The 26207-nt window shown below is 46.1% G+C and overlaps 1 protein-coding gene across 1 annotated transcript; it reads left to right on the top strand.

The window, feature by feature from the left end:
- The first annotated feature begins 343 nt into the window (after nucleotides 1-343).
- LOC143959283 (protein SSUH2 homolog) lies at nucleotides 344-25646 on the top strand. Its single transcript, XM_077467961.1, has 13 exons — nucleotides 344-493; nucleotides 12089-12156; nucleotides 12290-12460; nucleotides 13255-13333; nucleotides 16041-16170; nucleotides 16260-16320; nucleotides 19358-19482; nucleotides 20045-20107; nucleotides 21264-21343; nucleotides 22835-22927; nucleotides 23027-23132; nucleotides 23645-23752; nucleotides 25143-25646. The coding sequence occupies exons 2-13, from the start codon at nucleotides 12093-12095 to the stop codon at nucleotides 25281-25283; spliced, it is 1221 nt and encodes a 406-aa protein (XP_077324087.1). The 5' UTR covers nucleotides 344-493; nucleotides 12089-12092; the 3' UTR covers nucleotides 25284-25646.
- The last annotated feature ends 561 nt before the right edge of the window (nucleotides 25647-26207 follow it).

Genomic DNA, 26207 nt, shown 5'->3' with positions numbered 1-26207 from the left:
TTGGGGAGCGTATTGTACGTGGGTGGGTATGGGGGGCGTATTGTGTGCAGCAGGAGAAGCTTTGCTCTATATTTGATTTTATTTTTTATTTGTGGATTGTTTTTATTGATGTCTATTTGTGTTATTTGATACATTTTGTAGATTTGTGTGGGAAGTGGATGGAATGCGGATCGCCTCCTCAGGGCGTGGCATTTGTGAAGAAATGTTTGCATTGACTTGTATGTATTTCTGTCCTTTTCATGCAGCTGACCCCCCCCTAGAGTTGGCCCCAGACTGCAGACTCCACACCCAGCCCCAGGCTCAGATTGCAGAAGTCAAGTCACACCCAGCCCCCCACCCCCACCCCCTTCCTATTAGAGGAGTGCAGAGCCCCCACCCCCTTCCTATTAGAGGAGTGCAGAGCCCCCACCCCCTTCCTATTAGAAGATTGTAGAGATCTCAGACATTAGAGGACATCCTGTGCACAGCTGACCCCCCACTCATCACATACAAGGTATGGAACATTTCTCCTCCATTTTTAATACATTGTTACTTATATTTGATCTGTATGAGTGCAGGGTGGTGCGCCAGATTTGGACCTGACTGTGGATTTCTGGGGCCCCTGAGAGCTCCCAGTAACTTTTCTCACCATAGAGAGATCCGGTCCTGGAGACTTTTCTATACTTTCCAGGGACAAAGATCAGAGATGGTGACCACACCTATCCCATGTGTCTGGCTCAAGGGGCCCCAAAATGTGTATACTGGGGTCCCAGTAGGGAGTGTTGTGGAGGAAGGGTGTGCACAGAGCTGGAGATGTCTGCAGACACCAGAAGATGGTCAGAAGTGGGGCTCTGATTGACTGCCCCCTCCCCAGGAATCTATGATGCCTCCACTTGCACCGCTCAGGTTTTTGTGCGTCTTTTAGGTCTTGTTTATGGGATCTGAAGCTGTTGTGCACTGGACACCCCGGGGTCCATCTTCCAGGAAATCCGCTACTTGTAACCTCAGGCAGACCTGAAATTTTTTTTTTTTCCCTTTGGGGGAGGGGAGTTTAGGTGTCTTCATTTGCTCTTTATAAATGTCTGAAATGTTATAAATAGACTGAAATGGCACTACAACCCCTCTACAATGACCATCCACCTGAATGAACTGTTATTGATAACTGGGAAATAACACTGATTGGCTGAAGTCGATCTGTTCCCATTCCCTGAGTTCAGTCGTCACCGTCACCTTTCATTGGTGCTCCAGTGGGCTGTGCTGGAACCCCCCCCCCCCATCTTCCCCTTTAATGATGGAGAGCGTCACAGCGATGAGGTCATAATAATCCCTAATCATAATTGGCTGCAGCTCTGCATAGAAAGCAATCGGCTTCTAATTTCAGTCCCAGGAGGCTGATTGGGTTATATGTAAATAGACACGGGATGTTATCTCCTATCCTGCATGCATTTGCTACATAGACAGATTGGAAGTACTCTGTGACTTTTGTGCTGGACTGTGCTTTACTCATTTTCCAAGTTTCTATATTGGTTGCTGGCAATCACTAAGATAAAAGTGATGTAACAAACCGGAATAGCAGTTTTCTAAATATGCAGTAAAGCGCTGTTAGTGCTTGATTTATTAGGTCACTCACACTGTTACAGGGTTATATGTAAAGCTGCACCATATTTTAAAGGACCAAGCTGGGGGGCAGGACCGAGCTGAATCTGATAACAGCCGGGACAGGACTCGGCTGCTAAGCTGACATTTCTATCAGGAAACAGAGGGGAAGTTGAAGGATTGGGAAATGCTCAGCGAAGGGCCAAGTCTGGCATTTGTCACATGAGATCCATAATGTTCAATGCAGGTGAAAAAACCCCATAAATGATCTTGTGGTCCCGCTATGAGTTAAAGGTAAAAGGTTTCTCTAAATAGGAACCCAAAAAACCCTGAAGGTTGGCACAACGCTACCCGCCGTGATGGGTGAAGGCTGGAAACAGTAGCGTTGCTAGGTGGGGGCGGGGGGTGCGGGCTGCACCCGGGTGACACCCATGGATTGTGGGACCGCTAACACCGCCACTGCCCTGATGATCTGCGCCTCTCTGTGTCCCCAGTGGAGTGGACTGAAGCTGCCTCCAGGACACGTCGCTGTGTATGTCCGCGGCCGTGTTATTCTGAGGTCTGTACTGTACACTTATGTCTACTTATATGTAGATGGATGTGTGCGTGTGTGTGTGTGTGTGTGTGTGTGTGTGGGGGGCGCGCTCTGGGAGGAAAGAGGGGTGCCTATACTGATGGAGGGTCTGCACTAAGGGGGGTGTCTTTTCTATACTGCGGGGGTCTGCACTAAATCAAGGGTGTCTATACTGCAGGGGTTTGCACTAGGTGAGTGCCTATACTGAGGGAGGGTCTGTATTAAGGGGGGGTGTTTATACTGATGGGGAGTCTGCACTAAGGAGGGGTTCTATACTGATGGGGGGGTCTGCACTAAGGGGGATTCTATACTGATGGGGAGGTTCTGCATTAAGGAGGCAATTCTATACTGATGGGGGATCTGCACTAAAAGGGGGGTGTCCTGCACTAAGAGGGGGGATTCTAGACTGATGGAGGTGTCCTTACTGAGGGAGGGGCTCTGTACTTAGTGGGAGGGTCTGTACTGAGGGGGGAAAATAGTTGGTGGAGGGGGGGTGACACCAATGTTTTCCGCACCAGGTGACGCCAACCCTAGTGACGCCACTGGCTGGAAACTGTCTGTTCTCCTGTGGCAGGGACATTTAAGAGATAGATAGATAGATAGAATATATATATATATATATATATATATATATATATATATATATATATATATATATATAATATTTCCTTATGAATTTCTTCAGAGTAGTTGCATGTCTTACCTGGTTTCCGGCAACCAGAGGGGGTAAAGGGCAACCTGGTGTATACTTGCTTGCCTTTCCAGGATACACGCTCAGTGAAGCCGGTCTCCGGACCTCTCACATCCTCCGCTGCAGGCTCTGGCACAGGTGATAAGGGGGTCCAGCGGGCTCTCTACAATGGTCCTCTTCCTCCCCCTTGTCCTCAGCTGCCACCATGATGGTCCTACGCACGGGGGGCGCACTTTTAAAGCCTCAGGCAGGGAACAGAAGAGGGGGGTGGCATAGTTGTGGCGCCATTCACGTGTGGCAAGCAAAGCGTTTCAGTGCGCTGCTGCCAGGCAGCTAATTTGAAAAGGCCAGATTGTCAGAGCCCTGTAAGCAGGTGGACACAGAGCTGTGGGCAGTAAGCATCCTAAGTGGTCGGATCCAGGCAAACCTAAGACACCTACTCGGCATCAGGTTGTGCAGTATTGAGCATATATGTGTATTGTAAAACTTTTAGCACAACAGTGATTGCATGTGTACTAGTACCTCTGCTTTGTAGCTTGGGACTATGTATCCTCGTAAGAGGGTCTCAGGGGGAGGTAACGAAGGCATAAAGAAATCACCTTCTAGGTCTAGGGGTCCTAAAGATGCCTGTAGATTATTACCCCCCCCCCCCCCTGCAGGACTGGAGCCAGTCTCACAGGATGAGTCAGTGCCCCTGTCAGGTTTTGCAGCCTGTCCCAATGTTGCAGCCCCAGCGTATGTCACAGAAGACGCTCTTAAGGCTACATTGGAGGCTTTGGAGGGAAGGATTATGAATTTTATTTCAGCTTCCTTAAAAGATAGCAGGAAAAGGGGCAGATCCCCTCCCTCTGCTGCAATTCCTCTTTCAGATGATTCTTCTGACAATGAGGAAAGATCCCTATCCAGGGATAGGGATCAAGAGCAGTCAGATGAATCTGAGGAAGATGAAAGTGTCTCTTCCTCTCTGGCACTCAAGAGGCAGGTCCAGTATTATACTGAATTGGTGCGTGCCACATTCAGGATGCCCTCTGCTGAGGCCGCTGCATCCTCTGTGGGATTTTTCTGTCCCCCATGGAAAAAGCAGACTGCCTTTTCCTTTCCAATACATTCTTTAATGGATGAATTGTATGAGGACTGGGGACATGCCGATAAACTGTTTTCTCCTCCTAAAAGGTTTTCTATGCTTTATCCTCTGGAGGAAAGCTTCACCAAGAAGTGGGGGGTCCCATCCGTGGATGCGGCTGTCTCTAGTGTGAACAAAAACCTGACCTGTCCTCTGGATAATGCTCAGGTGTTTAAGGATCCAACTGATAAGAATCTCTAAACTTTATTAAAAGCCTTCTTTTCCATGGCTGGCGCTGTAGTCCAACCTACAATCGCAACTGTCGGTTTATGTCAATTCCTCAAGGAACAATTTAAGCAGACCTTCCACAGGTGCTGTGTTTTATGATTGATGCCATTCTGGATTCTGTCCAGCAGGCATCTCGTTTGTCTCTCCTGTTGGTACACATACGCAGGTCCCTTTGGCTTAAGCATTGGGCAGTGGAGCTTTCATGCAAACAATACTTAAGCACTCCCCTTTAAATGGGAATCCATTATTTGGGGATGATAAATCTACATTTCTACCAATCAAAAAGAGTAAACGTCCATCATTTAAACGTTCTTTCTCCATCCCCTGGAGCATCAGGCTCTAAGCAGTGGCAACGGCCTTCCCAAATTACAAAGCATGTAATTGCTCAGGGGTCAGGTGCTCTGACAATTCCATGGGATCAGTACAATCTAATCTATGCCTTTCCTTCAAATCTGCTTCTTCTACGGTTCTTGGGGATAGTCAAAAGGGAAGCAAGGTCGGTCCTTTTAGTAGCCCGGCTTGGCCCAGATGACCTTGGTATGCAGAGATCTTAAAGAAGGCAGTAGGCAGGCCTTGGATCCTTCCACTCTGGCCAGATCTACTCTCACAGGGTGCAATTTACCATCCTGCCTTATGAAGTTTAAATTTGACTGTTTGGCTGCTGAGACCCATATTCTAAAAGATCGTGGGCTCTCAGAATCAGTCCTTTCCACTCTGGTCAATGCCAGAAAGCCGGCCTCCAGGTTTATTTACTACAGAATCTGGAAGGCATGTTTCCTGGTTTGAACCAAGGGGATGGCATCCTAGAACATATGTCATTAGCAGGATCCCAGCCTTTCTTCAGTCAGGCCTAGAGATGACATTGGCCTTTAGTATTATCAATGTCAAAATTTCGGCTTTGTCATTATTTTTTCAGAAGCCACTTGCTTCACATTCCCTTGTCCGGGCCTTTGTTCAGGGGGCACTGTGATTAAATCCACCAGTCAAACCTCCAGTGTGCCCATGGGATTTGAATTTGATTTTGTCTGCATTACAGAGACAACCCTTTGAACCATTGCACCATGCTTCTTCAGCTCTTTTGACTAAGAAATGAGTCTTCTTGATAGCCATATCCTCCGCTAGGAGAGTATCAGAGTTGGCAGCTCTTACTTGCAAAGAGCCGCATTTGATTATTCACAAGGACCGAGTAGTGATGCGTTCTCATTGGTCCTTCCAGGATTCCATTTAAATCAAGATGTGCTCCTGCCATCCTTTTTTTTTTTTTTTTCCAGATCTGCAGTCCGCGGAAGAAGAATCTTTGCACACTCTTGATGTGGTAAGAGCAAACAGTACCTATCTGCAGGCAACCGCTGAGATAAGAAAGACTGATTGTTTGTTCATCCTGCCAGAAGGCCCTAAAAAATGTCAGGCAGCGTCGAAATCCACTCTTTCTAGATGGATCAGACAAGTTATTTTTCCCAAGTGTTCTTCCAGGACAGCCCTTGAGAGATGGAGCTCCTCCCATCGACACAGGAAACACATTGCCACAGTTCAAAAGGCGGTCCCTCAGGTCCCTGGTCAGTCATTTGTGTTTCCTCCGTCGGAGGAACATGTTGCCAGGAACCTGGAGGCCCCTCTCAGGGGCTGCCTGAGAACCTGCAAGCCTAAGGGACCGGGTCCTGGTTTATGGCTGCAGTTTGGGTCCATACCTTTTTTTCTTTGGCTCGGGTACCGTCCAGCTGAACCGGAGCAGACCCGTTACCCTCCTCCTTCCAGTGCCGAGGTGGCCAGGGGCAGAATGACGCCGGTTTCCCCCAGGAGTGGTGAGTGGAACCTTCCATCTTCCCTCCTCGTTGCAGGGGGTCGGAGACGCCGAGCGTTCACTTCCGGCGGAACCGCGTCATCACTGCGTGCCGAGACTTCCGGTTCCGGGTCTCTAAGGGTACAAGGAGGAGAGGGAGAGCCAGCGCTGTGCCTGTAAAGCCCGACCAGCGTCCAGCTATACCGGATTAGCGGCGGGATTCGGAGCGTCAGAGGGGGACCATGGAGGCTATTCCCCAGGATACTCCGGCGGAGACAGGCACCAGCCAAACCCAGGTAGGCTGCTGGGCATGCTATTACTCTGGTGGAGTGGTGGTGTTTGTAGGCTGGGCCCTGTAGTACCCCACGGTGGCGGTTTACTCAGTGAGGTTGTTTGTTAGTGGTGATTCTAAGAGGGACATGGTTCTGACGCTAAGAAATCCTTTGTCTTCTTATTTTCAGGCTAAAGAGATGCCAAGGGAAGACAAGACAGGCCGCAAAAAGTGTCCTAATTGTGGGAATAGGTTGTCCTCTGGCTCTAACAAAGCCCTATGCAAGCAATGCATTGCAAGCTTGCTTAAATCTGAGGCAGATTCCCCTTTAGCAAAGTTTTTGGGCTCCTTTAAAGAGGAAATGGCGTCGACCTTTAAGTCCCTCCGGGAGTTAATCACTGACGTGGGATCAGCTGCAGCTGCCTCCACGAGTAAAACAACTATAATCTCATCCTCACCATGCCTTACAACACCCAGCTCAGGGGAGCCCCGTATGGTCAGGGAGCCTAGCCCCACGTTGATTAGCCCCGAATCCTCTGACACTGACTCGGGTCAGGAAGAGGATCAAGCAGCATCTAAAGCCTCAAAATATAGATTATCTCTCGAGGAAGTAGATGAGCTAATGGGGGCTATCTATGATACGCTGGAAATTGAGGAGGAAGAAACTCAGTTATCCAGACATGATCAAATGTATGAGGCTCTGGGGAAAAAGAAAGCAAGGGTTTTTCCTATACATAAGGTGCTTTCTGACCTTGTCCTTAAGGAGTGGTCTGAACCAGACAAGAAGGTTTTCTTTCCTAAATCCCTTAAGAGAAGGTTCCCTTTTGATGAGAGCCCAGAGGCGGTCTGGAATAAAAATCCAAAACTAGACGCCCCTCTGTCCAAAATCTCAAAGCAGGCTGATCTGGCCTTTGAGGATATGGGCCACCTGAAAGATCCCATGGACAGGAGAACAGACATTGTCTTAAAGAGGGCCTGGGATGCCTCTATGGCAGGCTTAAAACCAGCTCTAGCCACTTCCTGTGTAGCTAGAAACCTGGAGTTCTGGTTATCGCAACTACAAGAACACTTAAAGGCAGGCACTCCTAGGGGGGAGCTTTTGAAATCTTTCCCTATGCTTTTTAAGGCCACCAGTTTCATCTCTGACGCCTCCACGGACTCCGTTAAATTTACGGCTAAATCTGCAGCACTTTCAGTGGCAGCAAGGAGGTCAGTATGGATGAAAACCTGGGGGGGAGACACGGCGTCTAAAACCCGCCTGTGCAGCGTCCCTTTTACAGGAGACTTAGTCTTCGGGCCTGAATTAGACTCCGCCTTAGAAAGGACGGCGGACAAAAAGAAAACCTTTCCTGCAAAAAAGAAAAATTTTCAAAGAAAAATTTTTCGTCCCTTTAAGGAACCCTCTAAATCAGAGAAGAGTTCAACCCCCAAAAAACATTGGTCGGGACATAAAGGGAAAGGAAAAGGGGGCATACTGTTTAGCCGCCCCAATCAGGATCCCAAACCCCAGTGACGTCAGGGTTCCTGTGGGAGGAAGATTAAGCAAATTTCTTCCTCAATGGGAAGAGACAACCTCGAACGAGTTTGTCTTAAACATAATAAAAAAGGGGTCATGCGCTGGAATTTCACAGCAACCCTCCTTCCAAGTTTCTGGTGACAAAGCTTCCAAGTCACTCAGAAAAGGCCAGGGCCTTACCTTTACTAATAGGGGAAATGGTAGATCAAGAAGTATTGACACCAGTCCCTATTCAGGAACAAGGGGACGGTTTTTACTCGCACATCTTTGTGGTAAGAAAACCGTCAGGGAGATTCAGACTAATTATGAACCTCCGTCCACTGAATCGCTCCATCCGTTACAAGAGATTTCGGATGGAGTCCATTTATTCCATAAAGAATCTCCTGCAGAAAGAGACATTTATGGCAACCCTGGACCTAAGGGATGCTTATCTGCACATTCCAATAAGGGAGGAATGCCAGAAATTCCTTCGGATGGCAGTGCAGATAGACACAAAGGTTTACCACTTTCAGTGCAGAGCACTTCCCTTCGGTCTATCATCCTCTCCGAGAATCTTTACCAAGGTTCTCGGAGAGGCTTTAGTTCCTCTGAGGCTTCAATCAGTCTCAATTATCCCCTACCTAGACGATCTGCTCCTAACAGCCCACTCAGAGAGTTGTCTTTCTCAGGACCTAGAATTGACTCAACTCAGTCTGAGTCGATTAGGGTGGATTGTCAGTCAGGAGAAATCCAAGACAACCCCAACACAGGAGATCCTGTATCTGGGGTACTGGATCAAGTCTGTAGATCAGAAAATTATACTGCCGGAAGAAAAGATTTTGAATCTGTGGCAGAGAATATCTTTTCTTCAATGCAGCCCCAAGTGTACGGTGAGGGAAGTAATGTCGGTCTTAGGTCTTATGACGGCAGCCATTCCAGCCGTACAATGGGCCAGGTTCCATCAAAGAACTTCAGGGTTTTCTGTTAGAACAATTAAAAGGCAGAGATCTGGAGGAGGAGGTATCGATCCCCTCAAGGGTAAAACGCTCCCTCTGGTGGTGGAAGGACAGGGAGAACCTAAACAAAGGGGTTCATTGGGTCCTTCCTATCACTTCAACACTAACAACGGATGCGAGCAGTTGGGGCTGGGGAGCCCACCTAGGTTCAAGCTGGGTCCAGGACAAGTGGACCCCGGAGGAGAAATGTTTCTCTTCCAATTGGAAAGAACTAACAGCAATCCTGAGAGCTGTTCTAGCTTTCCACCCCGCAATACAGGGTCACCATCTACAAGTCCGTTCAGACAATACGACGGCTGTAGCATACATAAACAAACAAGGAGGAACCAGAAGTCCTCGTTTGATGTTGGTAGCCAGACGCATTCTCCAGTGGGCAGAAGCCAATCTGGAATCCATTTCTGCAGTTCACCTGAAAGGGGAGCTGAACAACAAGGCGGACTTCTTGAGTCGACAGAGGATTTCGAACCAAGAATGGTCCTTACACCCAGAGGCATTCAATCTCATAACAGCTCACTGGGGAGAACCAGAGGTAGACCTTTTTGCGAGCAAGAAAAATGCAAAGGTTCCCAATTTTTTCTCGCTAAACCCAGGAGATCAACCCCTGGCGGTAGATGCCTTGCAAACTCCATGGACTTTCAGTCTGGCGTATGCATTTCCCCCTCTTCATCTCATTCCGAGGGTCCTAGCAAGATTCCTCAAGGAAAAAACCTGTTTGATTCTAGTAGCACCTTTTTGGCCCAGGAGACCGTGGTTCACAACGTTGCTACAATTGACAGACTGTCCGCCTCTAAGACTTCCCTACAGACAGGACCTCCTGTCGCAGGGACCTCTTTACCATCCGCAGGTCGCCACACTGAAGCTGTCAGCGTGGTTACTGAGGAGGAAATCTTAAGGAGTAAGGGCCTGTCAGACGAGGTAATTGCGACCTTACTACAGAGTCGCAAACCAGTCACGAGAGCTATTTACAAAAAAGTCTGGAAAAAATTCAATAGCTGGCTGAATGGCCGGGACATAAATACGGCTAATATTCTACAGTTTTTACAGGAAGGTGTAAACAAGGGTTTAACCCTAAGTACTATTAAAGTACAGATAGCTGCCTTAAGTGTATACCTAGATGAACGCTTACAGGAAAATCCTTTTGTCGCTAGATTCTGTAAGGCAGTCGCTAGACGCAAGCCAGTCAGAATCACAAAAGTCCCATCCTGGGATTTAGCAGTTGTGCTAAAAGCTTTCTTGGGGTCACCCTTTGAGCCTATCTCAGAGGCCTCCCTAAGGCTTATTACCTTTAAGACAGTTCTCCTGGTGGCAATCACTTCAGCCCGTAGGGTCAGTGAAATCCAAGCACTTTCCATCAGGGAACCATTCCTACAGATCCTAGAAGACAGAGTCATTCTAAAGACAGACCCTGGGTTCTTACCAAAGGTAGCATCTAGCTTCCATAGGTCCCAAGATATTGTCCTCCCTTCATTTTGTCAAAATGCAGCAAATGAGAAAGAGGAACGTTTTCATTTATTGGATGTGAGGAGGTGTATTCTAGAATATCTTAAAATAACAAATCCATTCAGAATCTCAGACTCCCTTTTTGTCCTTTTTTCCGGACAGCGTAGGGGACAGAAAGCTTCAAAAGTAACCATAGCTAGATGGATTAGGCTAGCTATAGCAGAGGGGTATAAGGCCTTGAATAGAGATCCTCCTGAGGGTGTTAAAGCTCACTCAACAAGAGCGTTGTCTGCATCCTGGGCAGAAAGAGCTGGTGCCACCCCGGAGCAGGTATGTAAAGCAGCCACATGGTCAAGCTTTTCCACCTTTACAAGGCATTACCGACTGGACTTAATGTCTAGTCAGGATCAGGCCTTTGGGAGGAAAGTCCTCCAGGCCGTGGTCGCCCCCTAATCTGGTAAGTACTTGGGGATCCTCTCAAGGGCTGTCCTGGAAGAACACTTGGGAAAACTGGAGTTAGTACTTACCGGTAACTCCTTTTCCGGTGGTCTTCCAGGACAGCACGATCCCACCCTTTATTTGATTGTAGTGATGTACTAATGTTATTACCTGTTATGGTTTATATGTTTTTCAGTTCCATCCTTCGGTTCTTGGTGAATGACTGACCAGGGACCTGAGGGACCGCCTTTTGAACTGTGGCAATGTGTTTCCTGTGTCGATGGGAGGAGCTCCATCTCTCAAGGGCTGTCCTGGAAGACCACCGGAAAAGGAGTTACCGGTAAGTACTAACTCCAGTTTTTAGGCTTATGATATAAAGAGGAAGACTCCTCCCTTTCAAGTGAAGGTGCACTCAACTAGTGCTGTTGGTGCTTCTTGGGCAGTGCATCACCAGGCCTCCATGGCTCAGATCTGCAAGGCTGCGACTTGGTCTTCAGTCCGCACATTCCCCAGATTCTATCAGGTGGATGTAAGAGGACAAGAGGATGCCACCTTTGGGCGCAGTGTACTACAGGCTGCAGTTTAGTTCCTCTGGTCTGTTTGCGGTCTATATTTGTGATCTGTCTCCCTTCCCTCAAATTGAGCATTGATTTGGGACATCCCACTATGTAATGAAGGCTCTGTGTCCCGTGATGTATGATCAAGAAAATAGGATTTTTGATTACAGCTTACCTGTAAAATCCTTTTCTTGAGTACATCACGGGACACAGAGCTCCTGCCCTTTCATGGGTTTTGCTACAAAACTGAGGTGCTCCCTGTATGGGAGGGGTTTTATAGGGGAGGAATTCTCCTTAATTAGGGTTAACTAGTGTCCAATCACCGAAGGTTCCTATCTAACCCACTATGTAATGAAGGATCTGTGTCCTGTGATGTACTCTCAAGAAAAGGATTTTACAGGTAAGCTGTATTCAAAAATCCTATATATTCAAAAATCTGTGACCTCAGATTGCGGTTTTCTTTTTTTTTTTTTTTTTTCTTTATGTATTGTAAAAATGCTCGTATTTATGAGGAATGATTTTAGATTGACGAAGTGTTGAACTTTTGTTATTTATGTGTTTATTTTATCCATCTTTCGCAGCATTTTTCACACCTCATCGGCTTGTTGCTGTTTTTAGTGGCTGCGCAATAATTATAGTATCCATGTGGCTTAGTCCTATATTGGTGGTGTGCCCCCCTCTCCATATGCCCCCTCCCCCACCACCATCCACGCTTTCTTCTGATGGCAATAAAATTTCCTCCATCATAGAGCAGAACCTCCATCTTCTGGTAAGAGGAATGTCTGAGGCTTCCCTTACATGCTGCTAATTGGCTGGATGAGGGTCAGGACATTGGCTTATTAGATTTCTTTGTATTCATATCATAATTTTTTTTTTTTTTTTTTTTTTTTTTCTTTCCAGAACCATGGAGGTGCCGAATTATGGGATGATGGGGCAGCCGGTTCAGCCAGGATATCCAATGAATACAGGTATGTCTTCATTTTAGTGGAAGTGCTGGCGCCTACAATCCATGACCTCGCTCCTCCATGAACAGCCCACATCTGATTATTATTTTATCACCTTCTTCTAAGATTTATAAGATTTATTGTTCTTCTTCCTCAGTTGGAGCAAATCCCATGATACCTCCAGGACCAAACTACCCCCCTGTTATGAATCCGGCCATGGCTCCTGGGTTCTATCCACCAGTCAATACAAACCCCCTTGTGCCTCAGAACGCCCCCTATCCCCAGTTCTCTGGCATACCTGGCTATGAAGGAATGGCTGGGGATGGAGGTAAGTTGGCCACATTGTGTCTTTGGTGAGAAACTTTGTTAAATGAACTCTGTTAAATACTTTCATGTTGGAAACTCTGTGGTATTTACTAAAGAGTCCAATGAATTACTGTATGTAGACCATAATGATGGGGGGGTCCATCTGTTACCTGATGTGTCTGTTGGCAGGGATCAATATTTCCCCATTTTATTATGAAGCATCTTTTCTAGGTGCACATTCTCAGACACAATGTCCTATAGATTTGGGACAGTGACATTGTGTGAGGACTCGCCTGATGGATCCTACTTGTAGGAGTATTGGGTGGGTCCTCATTGTGGGGGGGGGCCTCATGTAAATAGTTTTGGCCAATTGAGATTTGTAGAGGTTGTATAAATGTGTAAGGCCAGATGACCATTGTCCCCTAACTTCTGGGAATTGACAGTTTGTAGAAGAGAACGACTACAACACCCCCCCCCCCCCCCCCCCCCAAGAGAAGAAACCACAAAACACAACATGGCAAGAAATAAGACAACCTGGACGGATTCTTTTTGGAGGTTTCCTTCTCTGGACATTTTTTTTTTTTTTGTTTTTATCTGACGTTCTGACTGGACCGGTTCCGCTCACTTGGTCTGTGTTCTTGTCCTCTCCTGCAGATCGGCAGTTGTTGGGGGTATCCAGGAGAATGCAGGCAAGGACAACTCAGATTTTTGGCATCCAGGCTATAGGCGGGGAGAACATCGTAAAGCTGAATAAGTAGAATTTGGGAGAACAGTCTGCCAGGACTAAACCTAAAACACTTTACTTTTCTTCTACAGTTGGGAAATTTCTTCCACCTCCACCAGTGGTAGGACCCGGACCTGATGCCCTCCCCACACCTTCAAACAAAGATTGGACGTAAGAGGTTTTTATTGTATAGAAGTGTATGTGGGGTAAAGAATGGAATGAGATCTCTGCAATGCATGATGTTTTCTCATGTTCCTTTATCCCTTTTACAGAGCTGCAGGTACAGAAAATACAAAAACATTCAGGGCTAAGTGGTGTAAGCCCTGCCCAGGTTTCTTTCCAAAACTACTCCACCCCCATCCCATTCTCCACAACCCAGGCTAATCATTCTGTAGTCCCCAGATAAGCAATAAAAGGGTAGGCAGGACATCGTTCTGAATTGGACACATCGGGTATATTTTATTGATTTACTTTATCAAGCAGATAGAACAACAAATAAGAGAAGTTCATTGTTAACACATGAATTGAAAAAGGCGGGCTTACATCGGGGTGCAGAGGCCAGCCAGCAGCCATACTGTTTGCTTTGGTGACACTTGTTCCTGAAACGGATCATGTGTGTTACCTGGGCCAGCAACCATGTGGAAACCTTATGTAAAGTGACGTCTTGTCTGGGAACCCCTTTTTCTTATCTAATTTTAACCGAAATGGACCAATTAGATGCCCCCATTGATGACTCTTAGTTGTCTCATGTACAGAAGATCTACTGCATGAAGCTACTGGTCCAAACACTAATTGCTATCACGGCTACACAGTAGGAACAAATATTGATCTGTGGGAAGGATTAGAAATGGCAGTTTACAACCTTCCAAGCCCTGAAGAAGGGGTCTAAAGCGGCCCATTATTCAGTTTTTATTCCTTCTAACACAGGTGCAGGTAAAGAAACTGTTGATTTTTTTTTTTTTTCTTTTTTCCCCCCTCCAATCAATACAGTCAGTGTTGATGGAGGAATGCCTTCCACAGTGTTACTGTATTCTACCAGTGGGGGAGCCTTCCTGTCCTGCAGAACGCGATTGCTGCTAGCGACTATAGCCCCCAGGAGTAATCAAATGTATAAAATCCAACAGGCTGGTTGAACGCAGCTCTATCAATGGATCAACTTGGACACAATCAGCTTGCACATAGATGGACCAAATTTCGGCCGGTTCAGCAGGGAGGCTTGATCAATGTATGGTCAGCTTTAGTCCCTGAAACTTGGTGATTCATGATACTTAAAGTGGAACTAGACCCTGTGTCAAAAATCAACCCTAACCCTACTAGGTTCAGGTCTGGTCACTGATCTGCATTGCAATAAAAAACAAGACCTACCTTGTGCTCCGATTCCAATAGCTTGTGGATCTCTCGATCTCCATTCAGCTGCATTGTGTTTCTAATAATGAGGTCCAGAGGGAAGCCAATTCAAGATAACTGGACTTCATACCAACATTCATGGTCACGTCTGAAGGACGTCCATAGCACAGGCATCAGAGTGATTGGTGTCACCCTGGCACAGTGAACACTAGATTTCGGGATCTCTGCCAGAAGCAGAGAATGCTCCACTACATGTGCATTTTTTAAAGTGAGTTTAGTCTGCAGTGGTAGCCAGTCCATACGGGGTGCCCCCCCCCCCAATCTATATGCTGGCCCCTAATCTATTTACAGAGCGCCATTGGTACCGAGTACTTTAATATCCTAGTTTTGAATTGTGGCAGCTTTGTTTCCTTGCCTCTTGATGGTCATTATAGGTTCTGGGGAAGCATGCCTTCTGAGTACCTATCAAGTGTCTCTATGTGGAAACTTCAGTGACATCCACTGGGAGACAAATATGATGCTTTCCAATAGAGATCTTTCAGCTGGTTTCCTGCATCGGCTTGTTGCAATGCCTTGAGTTGCCTGGTTTAGGACAGTTGACTATGTGTGTGGCTAGGCTGACAGGCCTAGGGGGTTGCGGTGAGATGTCTTGTTTGCCGCTCCCCCCCCCCCCCCCCAACCCTCCCAAAATGTACAGCATCAGATGCCACTGGTCTGCAATTAAAGTTCCCGCTATATGGTTCATTGATAACTTCCCAAAGTTCCAGTTAAAGGAACTGAAGTTGGCTTCACCAGACTTATCTTGTGTCCACACATTAATTGATCTCCCCACCTCCATCCTGGTATTCCTCCTCCATGATCTGTACAGATTGTCATCTTATAGAAAAATCGCAGGTTATCCAGTACCAGAGATAATGTTGCTGATCCAGAGGAGAGGAGGATTTCCACTCCCGCTGACTCAGAAAATGTGTGCTGACCTTTCCATTATCCATGCTCCTCCCCAATGTAGTTTAAAGGTGAAAAAATGCATAGATATTGGGGTTTGTCCTTCATAACCAGTGTAGCCCCATCTGTATTTCTCAAGTTTCTCAGATTGAAGGTAATGCGTATATCAGAGCTTCTTATATGGTTACTTTACATGCGTGATCTGGTGCAATGAATCATTTTATTGAATTAAACAAATTAGATTGCACTGACAAACAGTAGAACGTATGAGCATTGCACACAGGCTCATAGCGGGGAGGGTGGAAGCTGCACCATGGCCAGTAATGTAAGGAGAGTGGTGGGTTTGGTTGGATTAGTGGCAGTGCTGAGTCTCGGTAATTGTCGTCCCCTGGAGGAAGTGGTGCCGTTTGACTGCTGGGGACCATGGTGCAGCTTCCATCCTCCCCGCTATGATCCTGTGTGCAATGTTCATCCTTTCTACCGACAAATGATGATGGCGATTATTCTCCTGATGACCATAAAGTTGGATAATGTGCAATACTTTTTCACTTCATATGACATCAGTTGTAATTTTCCCCCTCGGCAGGATTCCCTCAATTAGCCAGGAGACGGCAAAACAGGCCCTTCTGGATTACGTCAGTGGCCAGTGCTGCTATGGCTCCTCCCCCGTGGAAGAGATGGTAATCCAGCAAATGAAGCCGTTCAATACATATAGGGTGAGAATACTGCTGGAGCGCTTTACTGACAAACAAGGTCCCCAAATGTCTCTTCCTATGGATTGACAACTCTTGTCTTCTATTGGCAGTATCGCTTGGAAACCTTCACAGAGTCACGGTCCTGTGACTGGACAACCAAACCGCTAACAAGTGAGTATTTCAGGATCTGTGGAGACCATTCATGGGTGGGATTTGGGACCTTAACGCTTTTTTTTAATTATTTTATTTCTTTTTTCCAAAAAAAAAAAATGGATTCTGGTCACTTAAAGCAGATTACACTGCACAGTGCTTGTGCTCTAAACTGTAAAAAAAAAGGGTGGTCAAAGTGCCTCCCTCCGTGTAAGGCTGCCCTGCTCCACTCTCTCCCCTCACCCTCCACCCCTGCTCTCTGTCTCGCCGCTATTGTAATAATAAAATATTACATTTGTCACTGTCCCTCCTATTAGAGGCTTGTTTTTAAAAATGAGTGTTGTAAATACTGAATTTGAGCCGTCTTCAAGCCGGTCCCGTGACTCGCGGCCGCTTTTCATCTCCGATGGATGGCTTCTGCGGAGGAGACGAGCAATCATGGAAAGTGGCCGTGAGTCACGTGACCGGCCTGAGGACAGCTCAGATTCAGTATTTACAGCACTCATTTTTATACACAGGGTGCTATGCCAGCCTCTAATAGAGGGGCTGGCATAGTCTTATATTTATTACCTTAACAAACACTTGAATTCAATGGCTGTGTGCACCCGCTATGGGGATCTTCACTCCCTGTAATCTCTCTAATCCTCATGTACCGCTGTCCTCGTGGGGTCGCTGAGTGTAGTAGTTCCACCCATCACCCTGCCCAGATAATTGATCTTGGTAAATGGAACAAACTGTTTTGAATCTATATTGGCAGTGTCTAAAGCTCCACACTCCTCCAGCACATCACTTGAGTCAACTCCACTTTCTCTACTGATGAATCCCAGATTCCTGTCAGTCAGCACATGGTTGGGCAGTCCCTTTTCACACTGGAGGTGTTTTTCAGGCGATTTAGCGCTAGAAATCCCACTGAGAAGGCCCAAGTGCTCACACGGGGGCGCTGCACTGGCAGGGCCTCACAAAAAGTTTTGGCAGCAGTGAATACACCACTGCTCCACACCGCCGGCAAGGCTCCTCTGCAGCGGCATTTTGCGGGCAGATTTAACTCTTACGGTTGCTAGCGGGGGTTAAAACCGCCCTGCTAGTGGCCGAATAGCTTTACTTTACCGCCGACGTCCGGGCGCTTTCAGTGTGAAAGTCCCAACTGTTCAATATCCGCCATTTGCTGGCAGGGATCTGCAATCCCCCTTGGTGTAGCGACCAATAGCGATGAAAAAGTACTTTTGTGCTAACTGAATCTTGGTGGACTACTGATCCCAGAAAGTCCTGTGCAAGTCCTGCCAACCCTCCTGGCTGCAGCAACTTGATAAGACCAGCGACATCAGTCTCTCCCTCTGGCTTCACATCCACTCCTGGCATGTCTCTACCAGCTCTCCACACCGTGCCTGTCACTCACCGACCCCGGAATGGATCCCTCCCAGTGACTTGCCCAGCAGTGCTCCCCGCTGTCCTCTTACTGCTCAGGACACCTCGAGATAGTGTTGTATGAAGGGGTTCCTTCCCGAGCTCCAGGTCTAGTCATACCACCACCCCCCCCCCCCCCCCCCCCCAGAAGGGGGGCTCCCTCCAAGTTCACGATGGCCTAACACTCCGCTAGTTCCGCCACCTGACAACTCCTCCCACAGCAGGCTGACCGTGAGTGTATATATAGGAGGCCTTCCCCTTGCCAATCCTCTGCAGATCCTCTGCCCTGCCTCTTTTCCAGAACCTTCCAGAAACAGAGGAGGCACCAGAGAGATGAAGTACGTCAGTCACCGGGTGCTACTCTCAACCACTCCCATCCCCCAGATCAAAACAAACAGGCCTAGCTTACAGCAAGACCTGCACTGGCTGTAAAAACAAAACCTCTACCTTTTTAGCATATCCTATCTGAGGTAGAGGGTGCTATACTCATATTGGGAACATTCAGCCATTGCCCCCGTGTTCTTCAGAGGGCTCTGCTGGGATTCTGGAAGGTTCTAGTGACCAATACATTTCCTGGTCACCTCCAGGCACAGGACTCTCGGCCACACAATGTTTTCTGTTGACCATCTGAGATTTACATCTAGAGATGAACGATGAAGAACAATCACTATGCAGGAAGATAAGACATCATCTGATGTAAATATGGCTGCTAAGTACATGGTGATGATCCACACATGCAGACTGTGAAATTATTGCATTGTGACGCATGTTACAGCAAAACCACCTCTCTATGGGGTCCCCCATTTGTTGGAGTGGCACTGATTGTGAATGGAACTCTTATTGTGCTGTAGAGTGGCTTCCAACACACAATGCACTGTGGTGTCCTACAATTCATATAATGTGCGTTGGAGCTGCACGATTCTGGATAAAATGAGAATCACCATTTTTACTTATTTTTTTGCTTAGAATAAAGATCACAATTCTTGCAACGTAACATTTCACATTATACAAAAAAATTGGCTAACTTTACTGGCTAGTTTTTTTTTTTTTTTTTTTTTAATTCGTTGATGTGTATTTTTTCCCCAAGGGGGACAGGTAAGGAAACTAAAAAACAGCATTTTAGCTTGCACGTGATTGGATGATAAAATTAGCAGAGCTTCCACTTAGATCTACAGCGACTGCACTTTCAAGTGCACTTGCAGTACAAAGTGGATATACCTTCTAGTAAATAACTCCCAATGTTTCTTCTCTTTCACAGCTGAGCAATTTTGCATCAATCGTGGAAATGCTGGATGATGATCATGAGGGGGGTTAAATCGAGATGGCAATTTTTTTTATTTTTTAACAATTAATCGTGCAGCTCTAGTGTGCGTTTTGGTTCACTGCGTTGTGAAATATCTTGGTTCTGATTGGTCTACAGCAGTTTGTTGGAAGATGACCAGTTTCTGGGCCTGGGAAGGACTTGGGGACATTTTTGAAGGAGGATTTCCTTCAAGAGGATCCATATAATTTGTGATTTGCTGTTTCCTTATGTTCTTTAGATATTGATAAGCCAATCACAAGAGCAGGAGATGAAATGTGAAGTGGTTTGGTGAAAGCAATCTTCGGAATGAGAATTGTGTAAACTCAATTCCTTGTATTCACTTTCCTGCAGGTGAGAAGCTGGATGGTCCATCCAATGGGCCAGCTCCTCAGCCCTGGGAGATCATCCTGGAACCTCCGGCCCTCTTCCATGATGAAACCAAAAAACAGCCAGTACCTCACACCTCCTCCAAGAAGGTAAGGAATCTTCCCTATGGAGGAAAGTACAAGACGGATCTCCTTTTCTATCTATGGACTGCTGGGTTGTTCAAAATGTAATACTTGCTGTGAATCCGGCATTGTCTGGTGTAATCTTCACTCTGTAGACATACTCCAGAATCCACACCGCCATCTTCTCTCCTTGTGTGGTCAGAGCCGTCTGTCAGGTTCTGGCCCAAAGCCTCCTGGGGTGCTTCATTAGTATTTTCAGGATGTTTTGTGCAAGGGGAGGGGTGGTTTGTTTAGACATGCAGAACGGACAAAAGTAATTTTAGGAAAAATATGACTTTCCCATCTTGTCCAATTGTCACTGTACCATATGTAACTCTGAGACTTATTGGTGCTTCTAAGTAAATGTGTCTTCTTTTAGATAGAATGCCATATTCTAGTGTCTTTTACTATAGAGTTGGTTATATTGTGCTCTTGTACAGACCGGGGTTATACTTGTTCAGCAGAGCTGTGCGATATTTGGCTGCTAGCTCTGTTAGATTGGGGAAGTCTGCCCATCGGTGACCCTTCTATCTTCAATCTTCTCCTCCAGCAATGTGAAGAGTGCCATGGAAAGGGGAAGATCATCTGTCAGAAGTGTAATGGAAATGGACAGGTAAGTCCCATAGTTCTGGTGAAAACACAGTAGCTGTCATTGTAGATGAATATTGTATCCATCATTCAAATGACAGGGATGGAATAGATGCAATATGTAAAGTGACACTCAAGACAAAGCGTTGCATGGGGAAGGAGTAAAGGAAATTTCCAATGACTACAATAGTAGTAGATAATGGCCAAAGGTTTGTGTGTGTAAGTACAGACTTACAATGTTTGTAGAACAGTAAAGCTGCGCTCACAATGGAACAGAAGAGGGCACTCACGATCGTGTGGAGATGATGCCCTGTAAGCCCTTGTACACACAGTCGGACATTCCGATGGACATTGCCCGATAGGACCGTGCTGTCGGATAATCCGACAGTGTGTGGCCTCCGACGGACCAAGTTTTTTTTCCAGCTGGGCTATAAAATTTTCCGACAACATGATCCGATCGGACTTTGTCCGATCATGTGTAGAGAATTCCGATCGGACAAAGTGCCACGCATGCTCAGATCAAATTCCTAGACCAAAGCTATTGCCTTTTAGCCTGAACGTAGTCCCGTCCTAATGACATAACGTCCTCACGTTAAGTATGATCGGATTTTCTGACAACTTTGTCCGACTGTGTGTAGGCAACAGTTTCGGACAAAATCCGATGGATTTGGTTGTGGGAATGTCCGACTGCGTGTACAAGGGCTAAGAGTCCACCATGGCCAGTGGCAGTGCTATGGAAGGAGGAACTCCATAGTGGACCTCCACTGAAGGGATGGGAAGAGGCGGTGTTCTCGCAGTTCAGGGTGACCCTCCTTCAGGGTTGAAGGTTAATATGATGATCCATTTGGGGAGTTTTCTCCTTTTGCCAAGCCAGCGAACATTTTCAATTTTCACTCCATTGTGAGCCCAGTTTTCCTTCAACATCTTTCAGGTGATTTTAATCCATGGAGGTCCCTGTGTCTTGTCCATGGAGGAATTACTTCTCATTGACAGTCCTAATTTTATCTTGGGCCATCCTCTGACCGCATGTGGGTCTATAGAGGAAGGGAAGATTGTTGGATGTGTTCAGAATATAATGGCCTTTTCAATAAATTAAGCTTGTACCAGCCATAAGTAAACCTTGCCAATGATTCATTGTGGTGTGTTCTTTCTTTTTTTTTTTTTTTTTTTTTTTCTCCCAGGTAAAATGTGAGCACTGTAATGGATCTGGACGCAGTGCTGGAGAAGAATGTTCACACTGCAGTGGAACCGGGTCAGAAGGGTAAGTGTTGGGACAGAAAGTATTGAAAGTACATGTCTTCTGTATAAACATGTGTGTCGAGGCAGCAATCCTATATGACCTCAGTACAGCTGGTGAAGAGGGTCTGCGATGGGTGCCTTGCCACTAGTGAAGAGGGTCTGCGATGGGTGCCTTGGCACTAGTGAAGAGGGGTCTGCGATGGGTGCCTTGGCACTAGTGAAGAGGGGTCTGCGATGGGTGTTATGCTGCATCTGTATATTCTAAAATAACTTTAATTGTCATACTGTTACTGCGAGTTTTGGTCTTGTATCTTGCAACAAAATGCAACATAATTCTGAAGAAATCCTAATTTAAAAACAAACTCCCTCTCTGCTGGCCATGTCTGCTACCTTCCTCCATTTAGTACTGTAGCCACCATCCGTGTTGCACACTGACACTTCAGGAGTGTCCTATACCTCTTTACCTTGCCATATGCTGTGGCCCTACCCTCCCATTCCCCACATTAGTAGAGTCCTGTATTAATGTAGAGGGTCAGTGTTTGGGGACACAGGCATTCCTCTGTCTGCTGAAGGGTCTGGTGGAGGCTGCAAAGCTGTAACGGGCAGGTAGGAGACATAGACTGCCAGATGGGTAACTTATACCTCTATTGCAGGATGTTTCCATGGGGATTTCCTTACGTAAATGACAGGGCCACTTTAGAGGAAATGTATTCTGAAGAAACCAGGAGCCTGCCACTGTTGATTTCATTCTGAAAATCTCTTCACAATGGCTGCAGAACTTTCCAAGTCATCGCCTCTAGCAGTGTACTGACCTGGAGTTCTGACTTCAGTACTTGACTATTGGCTCTGAAATGTGGTGTGTGAGATCAGTAACCAGCAGCTGGGGTGGCAGACCAGCCCATAACACTGCTTCCCAAATTCATGTGGTTTGTAGGTTGGAATGCCCAAGGAGTCAATGAAGAGGGACCATGGTAGGTACCTACTGGAGAAAGGTCATGTACTTTCAGGGTCCGTTCACAATACATGGTCAGGTTCTGCTTTCTGCTCACAATATTTGAGTTTAATTGTCCTCCTTCCATTGCATTATAATCCAGAAAACTAGAAACCCATGCACTCCTTGTGCAGCTGATATCTGAACAGTTGTGAATAGAAATACCAAGTGACTTCTCCGAGAGCAGATCTTCAACTCTGGGGGGCCAATCTGTAAATACTTTATAATAAAAATCTGAAAGCACAAGCTTGTAAATGTGTTAATTGTAAGGTAAACTCTACAAGAATGAGCCCTTCAGTGTTTTTCTTGTATAAGGATTTTGCCTGTTTAAAGAATATTTTATATCAAAAACTTCTCCCTTCAATAGACGGGCAAAATATAAACCAGTGGGGTCTCTAACCATTTCATACTCAATTCTAAACAAATTGCTAGAAGTACTTTTGTCTACTGAACTTCCTGGTAAAAATTCCAGAAACCTCTGATCAGCTGTAATCCTTTCACCATATTTTGTTCTGTGAACAGATGCAAAACCTGCCACCAGACGAACGTGCAGACCTGCCCTGGTTGTACGGGGAAGGGGCAAGTGATGTCCTACATTGAGCTGACGGTTACATGGTGAGGGGTTTTTTTTGTCTTGTTTTTTTTATGGTCACAACACTCCAAAAAGTGTGTGAAGAAAAGTCCAGTATACAGATTTGATATTTTATTCTGCAGGAAGAACAACCTGTATGAGTTCATACCTGACCACGGCTCCGAATTCAACACTGACCTGTTCAAGAAGGTGACCGGTGAAAAAATCTTCGTGGATGAGCAGCTATTGGTGAGATTTTCTTTTTTTCAGCTGTATCTGATGAATAAATTTGTTTATCCAACATTTTTGGAGCCCCTGGCTGACGGGAGGGTGGCCCATCTGACCATGGATGGAGCCCCTGGCTGACGGGAGGGTGGCCCATCTGACCATGGATGGAGCCCCTGGCTGACGGGAGGGTGGCCCATCTGACCATGGATGGAGCCCCTGGCTGACGGGAGGGTGGCCCATCTGACCATGGATGGAGCCCCTGGCTGATGGGAGGGTGGCCCATCTGACCATGGATGGAGCCCCTGGCTGACGGGAGGGTGGCCCATCTGACCATGGATGGAGCCCCTGGCTGACGGGAGGGTGGCCCATCTGACCATGGATGGAGCCCCTGGCTGACGGGAGGGTGGCCCATCTGACCATGGATGGAGCCCCTGGCTAGGTGTGTTGGGGGGGGGGGGGGGTGTTAATATTGCACTCCTTATCTTGGAAGGTTTTCCTCCATTCTTGGATGGTGATTGGTTGTCTGTTTGTAGGTCCCACCTCTGGTGAACTTCCCCGATGCGTCCATCAATCAGGCGTCTCAGACGGCGGTCCAGCAACATTACTCTCAGTTCATCTCCAGCTGCCGCATACTGAAGCAGGTAAGTTCAGAGATACCACTTACCTGTGATTTCTTGATCCTTAGGGGTGCATTCAGAGGTACAGCGCACTTTATATCTGACCCCCGGGATAATAAATCCATCAGTCATGTGACTTCTTCCGGAATCTTCTCCCAGATCTGTACCGTCATCCGGTGTGAGACTTCCTGTAATAAAGACCGCCCACTGCTGATCTCTCTCCTTGTGCAGGGGGTTGGTCTCGTCTCTGCCCCCCCCATAATGGGTGCAGCCTGCTGGGCCACTCCCACAGCTCAGGCTATGTACAGCACAGTGATGATGTCACAGATATTTTTACAATGCAATATCTGGGTTATAGAAGCTTTCGGAGTGCACAGTGTCCTTCTGGGATATGAAATAAATTGTGGGCGGAGTTCAGCTTGGGTGTGCCGGAATCACCATTACAAGGATATCTAATGTTACAATAAAATGAAATGGAAAAGTGAAATCGTAGATAACTGAGCCGGTTCTGGCTGGTTCTCTTTGGTTCTGGCCGGTTCTCGCCATTATTAATACACATTTAGTCTAAAGCAGTTTTAAACCCAAAAACAAATCTAAATTGCAGCTTACTAATTCCTAGATGCGGTGGCTGCATTGTTTGTTTTTTTTTTTATTTATTTTTTTTATTTATTTATTTATTTATTTTTTTTCATTAAACTCCAGCTTTCTGTCATTACAGAGCACTGTATAACCTGTATATGGAATTGGCTACATCCAGTATTCAGCAACTGGACAGAGACCTCCCAGAACAGAATAGTCAGGCCAAATGCTGCTCAGCCATTCACAGGAGGCTTTGTATTGAATGTGTACAAGGCTTCCTCTGGTTGAGATGTTGGCAATCGTGAGGTAATTTTCCCACCTCAGCCAACCAGAGGAAGCCTTGTATTAATGTATTCAATACTAAGCCTCCTGTGAATGGCTGAGCATCCCTTACCCAACTTGATTTTGTTCTGGGATGGGAGGTCTCCATATTGAATGTAGCAGATTCTATATAAAGTTTATACAGCACTTATCTGATATCTGTTGAAAGTAAAGGTTTGTTTAGAGATGTTTTTACGGGCTAAGCTGACCAGCTAAAGTGGTAGTTAGAGGGTTAAGATCACCCCCCCCAATGTGTTCATATGCATATTTGCTATGATTGCCAGCTCCTTCTAGTGGCCATAATGCAGTATATGTTTGGGTGGGGTGTTTCAGGAAAGTATCACATGTGGCCACTAGGTGACATTATAGGAAACACATTGGTGAGGACGGCTGTAGGAATACCAAGGCATTCACAGCAATATTTCTAGAAGAGCGCACAGTGTTCAGCTTTGCCAGTCTAAAGAATTGTGGTGATTGTACTGTGACCCTGAATATGTCCTCTGTGTCCCCCCAGAAACAGTCCATAGAGTGGCTGCCCCTCACCAAGGTGGAGTACAGCTGGAAGGGGAAGAACTGCAGCTACTTTGTGTACGGACGGGAGAATCGGGTGGAGACTAAGGATTATCCATCCACATGCTGCTGCGTCATCCTGTGAGCACCGACCTGACCGTGCCTTGTAGAAGGCAACCCCATTAGTTCTGTCCATCTCTCCAGACTCGGATTTAATGTTCAGGTCCACCAATAGAAGAGTTCATTACAGACTTTGCTGAAGTGGGGGGGCAGAGTCTGCGAGTGATCCAATCAGAACTGAAATATCGACTTTGTCTGGAAGTAGCCGTTATGGTAATTTCACTTTTTTTTTTTTTTTTTTTTTAAAGCCTCCTCGTTCTATGAAGATTTCATAACTTCATGACTGAGCGCCACCTACCTACTTTTTTTTTTTTTTTTTTTTATATTGTGTACCATTTTTTCTTTTTAATGGAAATTACTGATATAATAAACAATTTTATTATAAAAATATTGTCTTTTTATTTATGAAAAAACTGATTTATAATTTGATATGTAACATGGGGGGGGGAAGACCCTCACCATGGTCAATTCTTGTGTATATATATTTTAGCAAGTCAAAAAATTGGCAGACGAGAGGGAAAATCAATAAAGTATATATTTTATTACAGCATAATTAAAATTACAAAAAAATATACCAACATGCACAGTGGACACAGTTACCCAATGATGCAATTACAGAGGGCTGGATCTAAGGTACAGAAATTGATGTCATAATGTATAAAAGTAGGAGAAAAATTTCTGATCCAGTAATGTCTCCAAAAACTTGCTCGCCAACGCATTTCACTAAGATATTAGCTTCCTTAGGACAAAAACTGGGTAGGTGCTGATATGCAACGGACATGTAGAAGTATGCTAAAATATAAATCTCACACATCGGTAAGTAGTCAGATTCCCGCTATAAAGGTATCAGTAGTACCAAGAAATGGCCCATGGGTACAGAACCACTAGTTTAAATGGATGAGTGCTCAATCCCTTTAAGTATAGAGACCAATAGCATGTCTGAATATGT

Source organism: Lithobates pipiens, unplaced genomic scaffold (genome assembly GCF_037356315.1).
Source record: "Lithobates pipiens isolate NorthernLeopardFrog02 unplaced genomic scaffold, aLitPip1_a1.2 Scaffold_69, whole genome shotgun sequence".
NCBI lineage: Eukaryota > Metazoa > Chordata > Amphibia > Anura > Ranidae > Lithobates > Lithobates pipiens.
Note: the sequence above shows the minus strand (reverse complement) of the source record. Positions and strands in the feature narration are given on the sequence as shown.

What these genes read in the sequence shown, in the direction of transcription:
- LOC143959283 (XM_077467961.1), top strand. Translation starts at nt 12,093, where the DNA reads ATGGAGGTGCCGAATTATGGGATGATGGGGCAGCCGGTTCAGCCAGGA. An exon ending in CCTTCAAACAAAGATTGGAC is followed by an intron (nt 13,334 to 16,040) that starts GTAAGAGGTTTT and finishes CCCCCTCGGCAG; the next exon opens with GATTCCCTCAATTAGCCAGG. An exon ending in GCTGCCGCATACTGAAGCAG is followed by an intron (nt 23,753 to 25,142) that starts GTAAGTTCAGAG and finishes GTGTCCCCCCAG; the next exon opens with AAACAGTCCATAGAGTGGCT.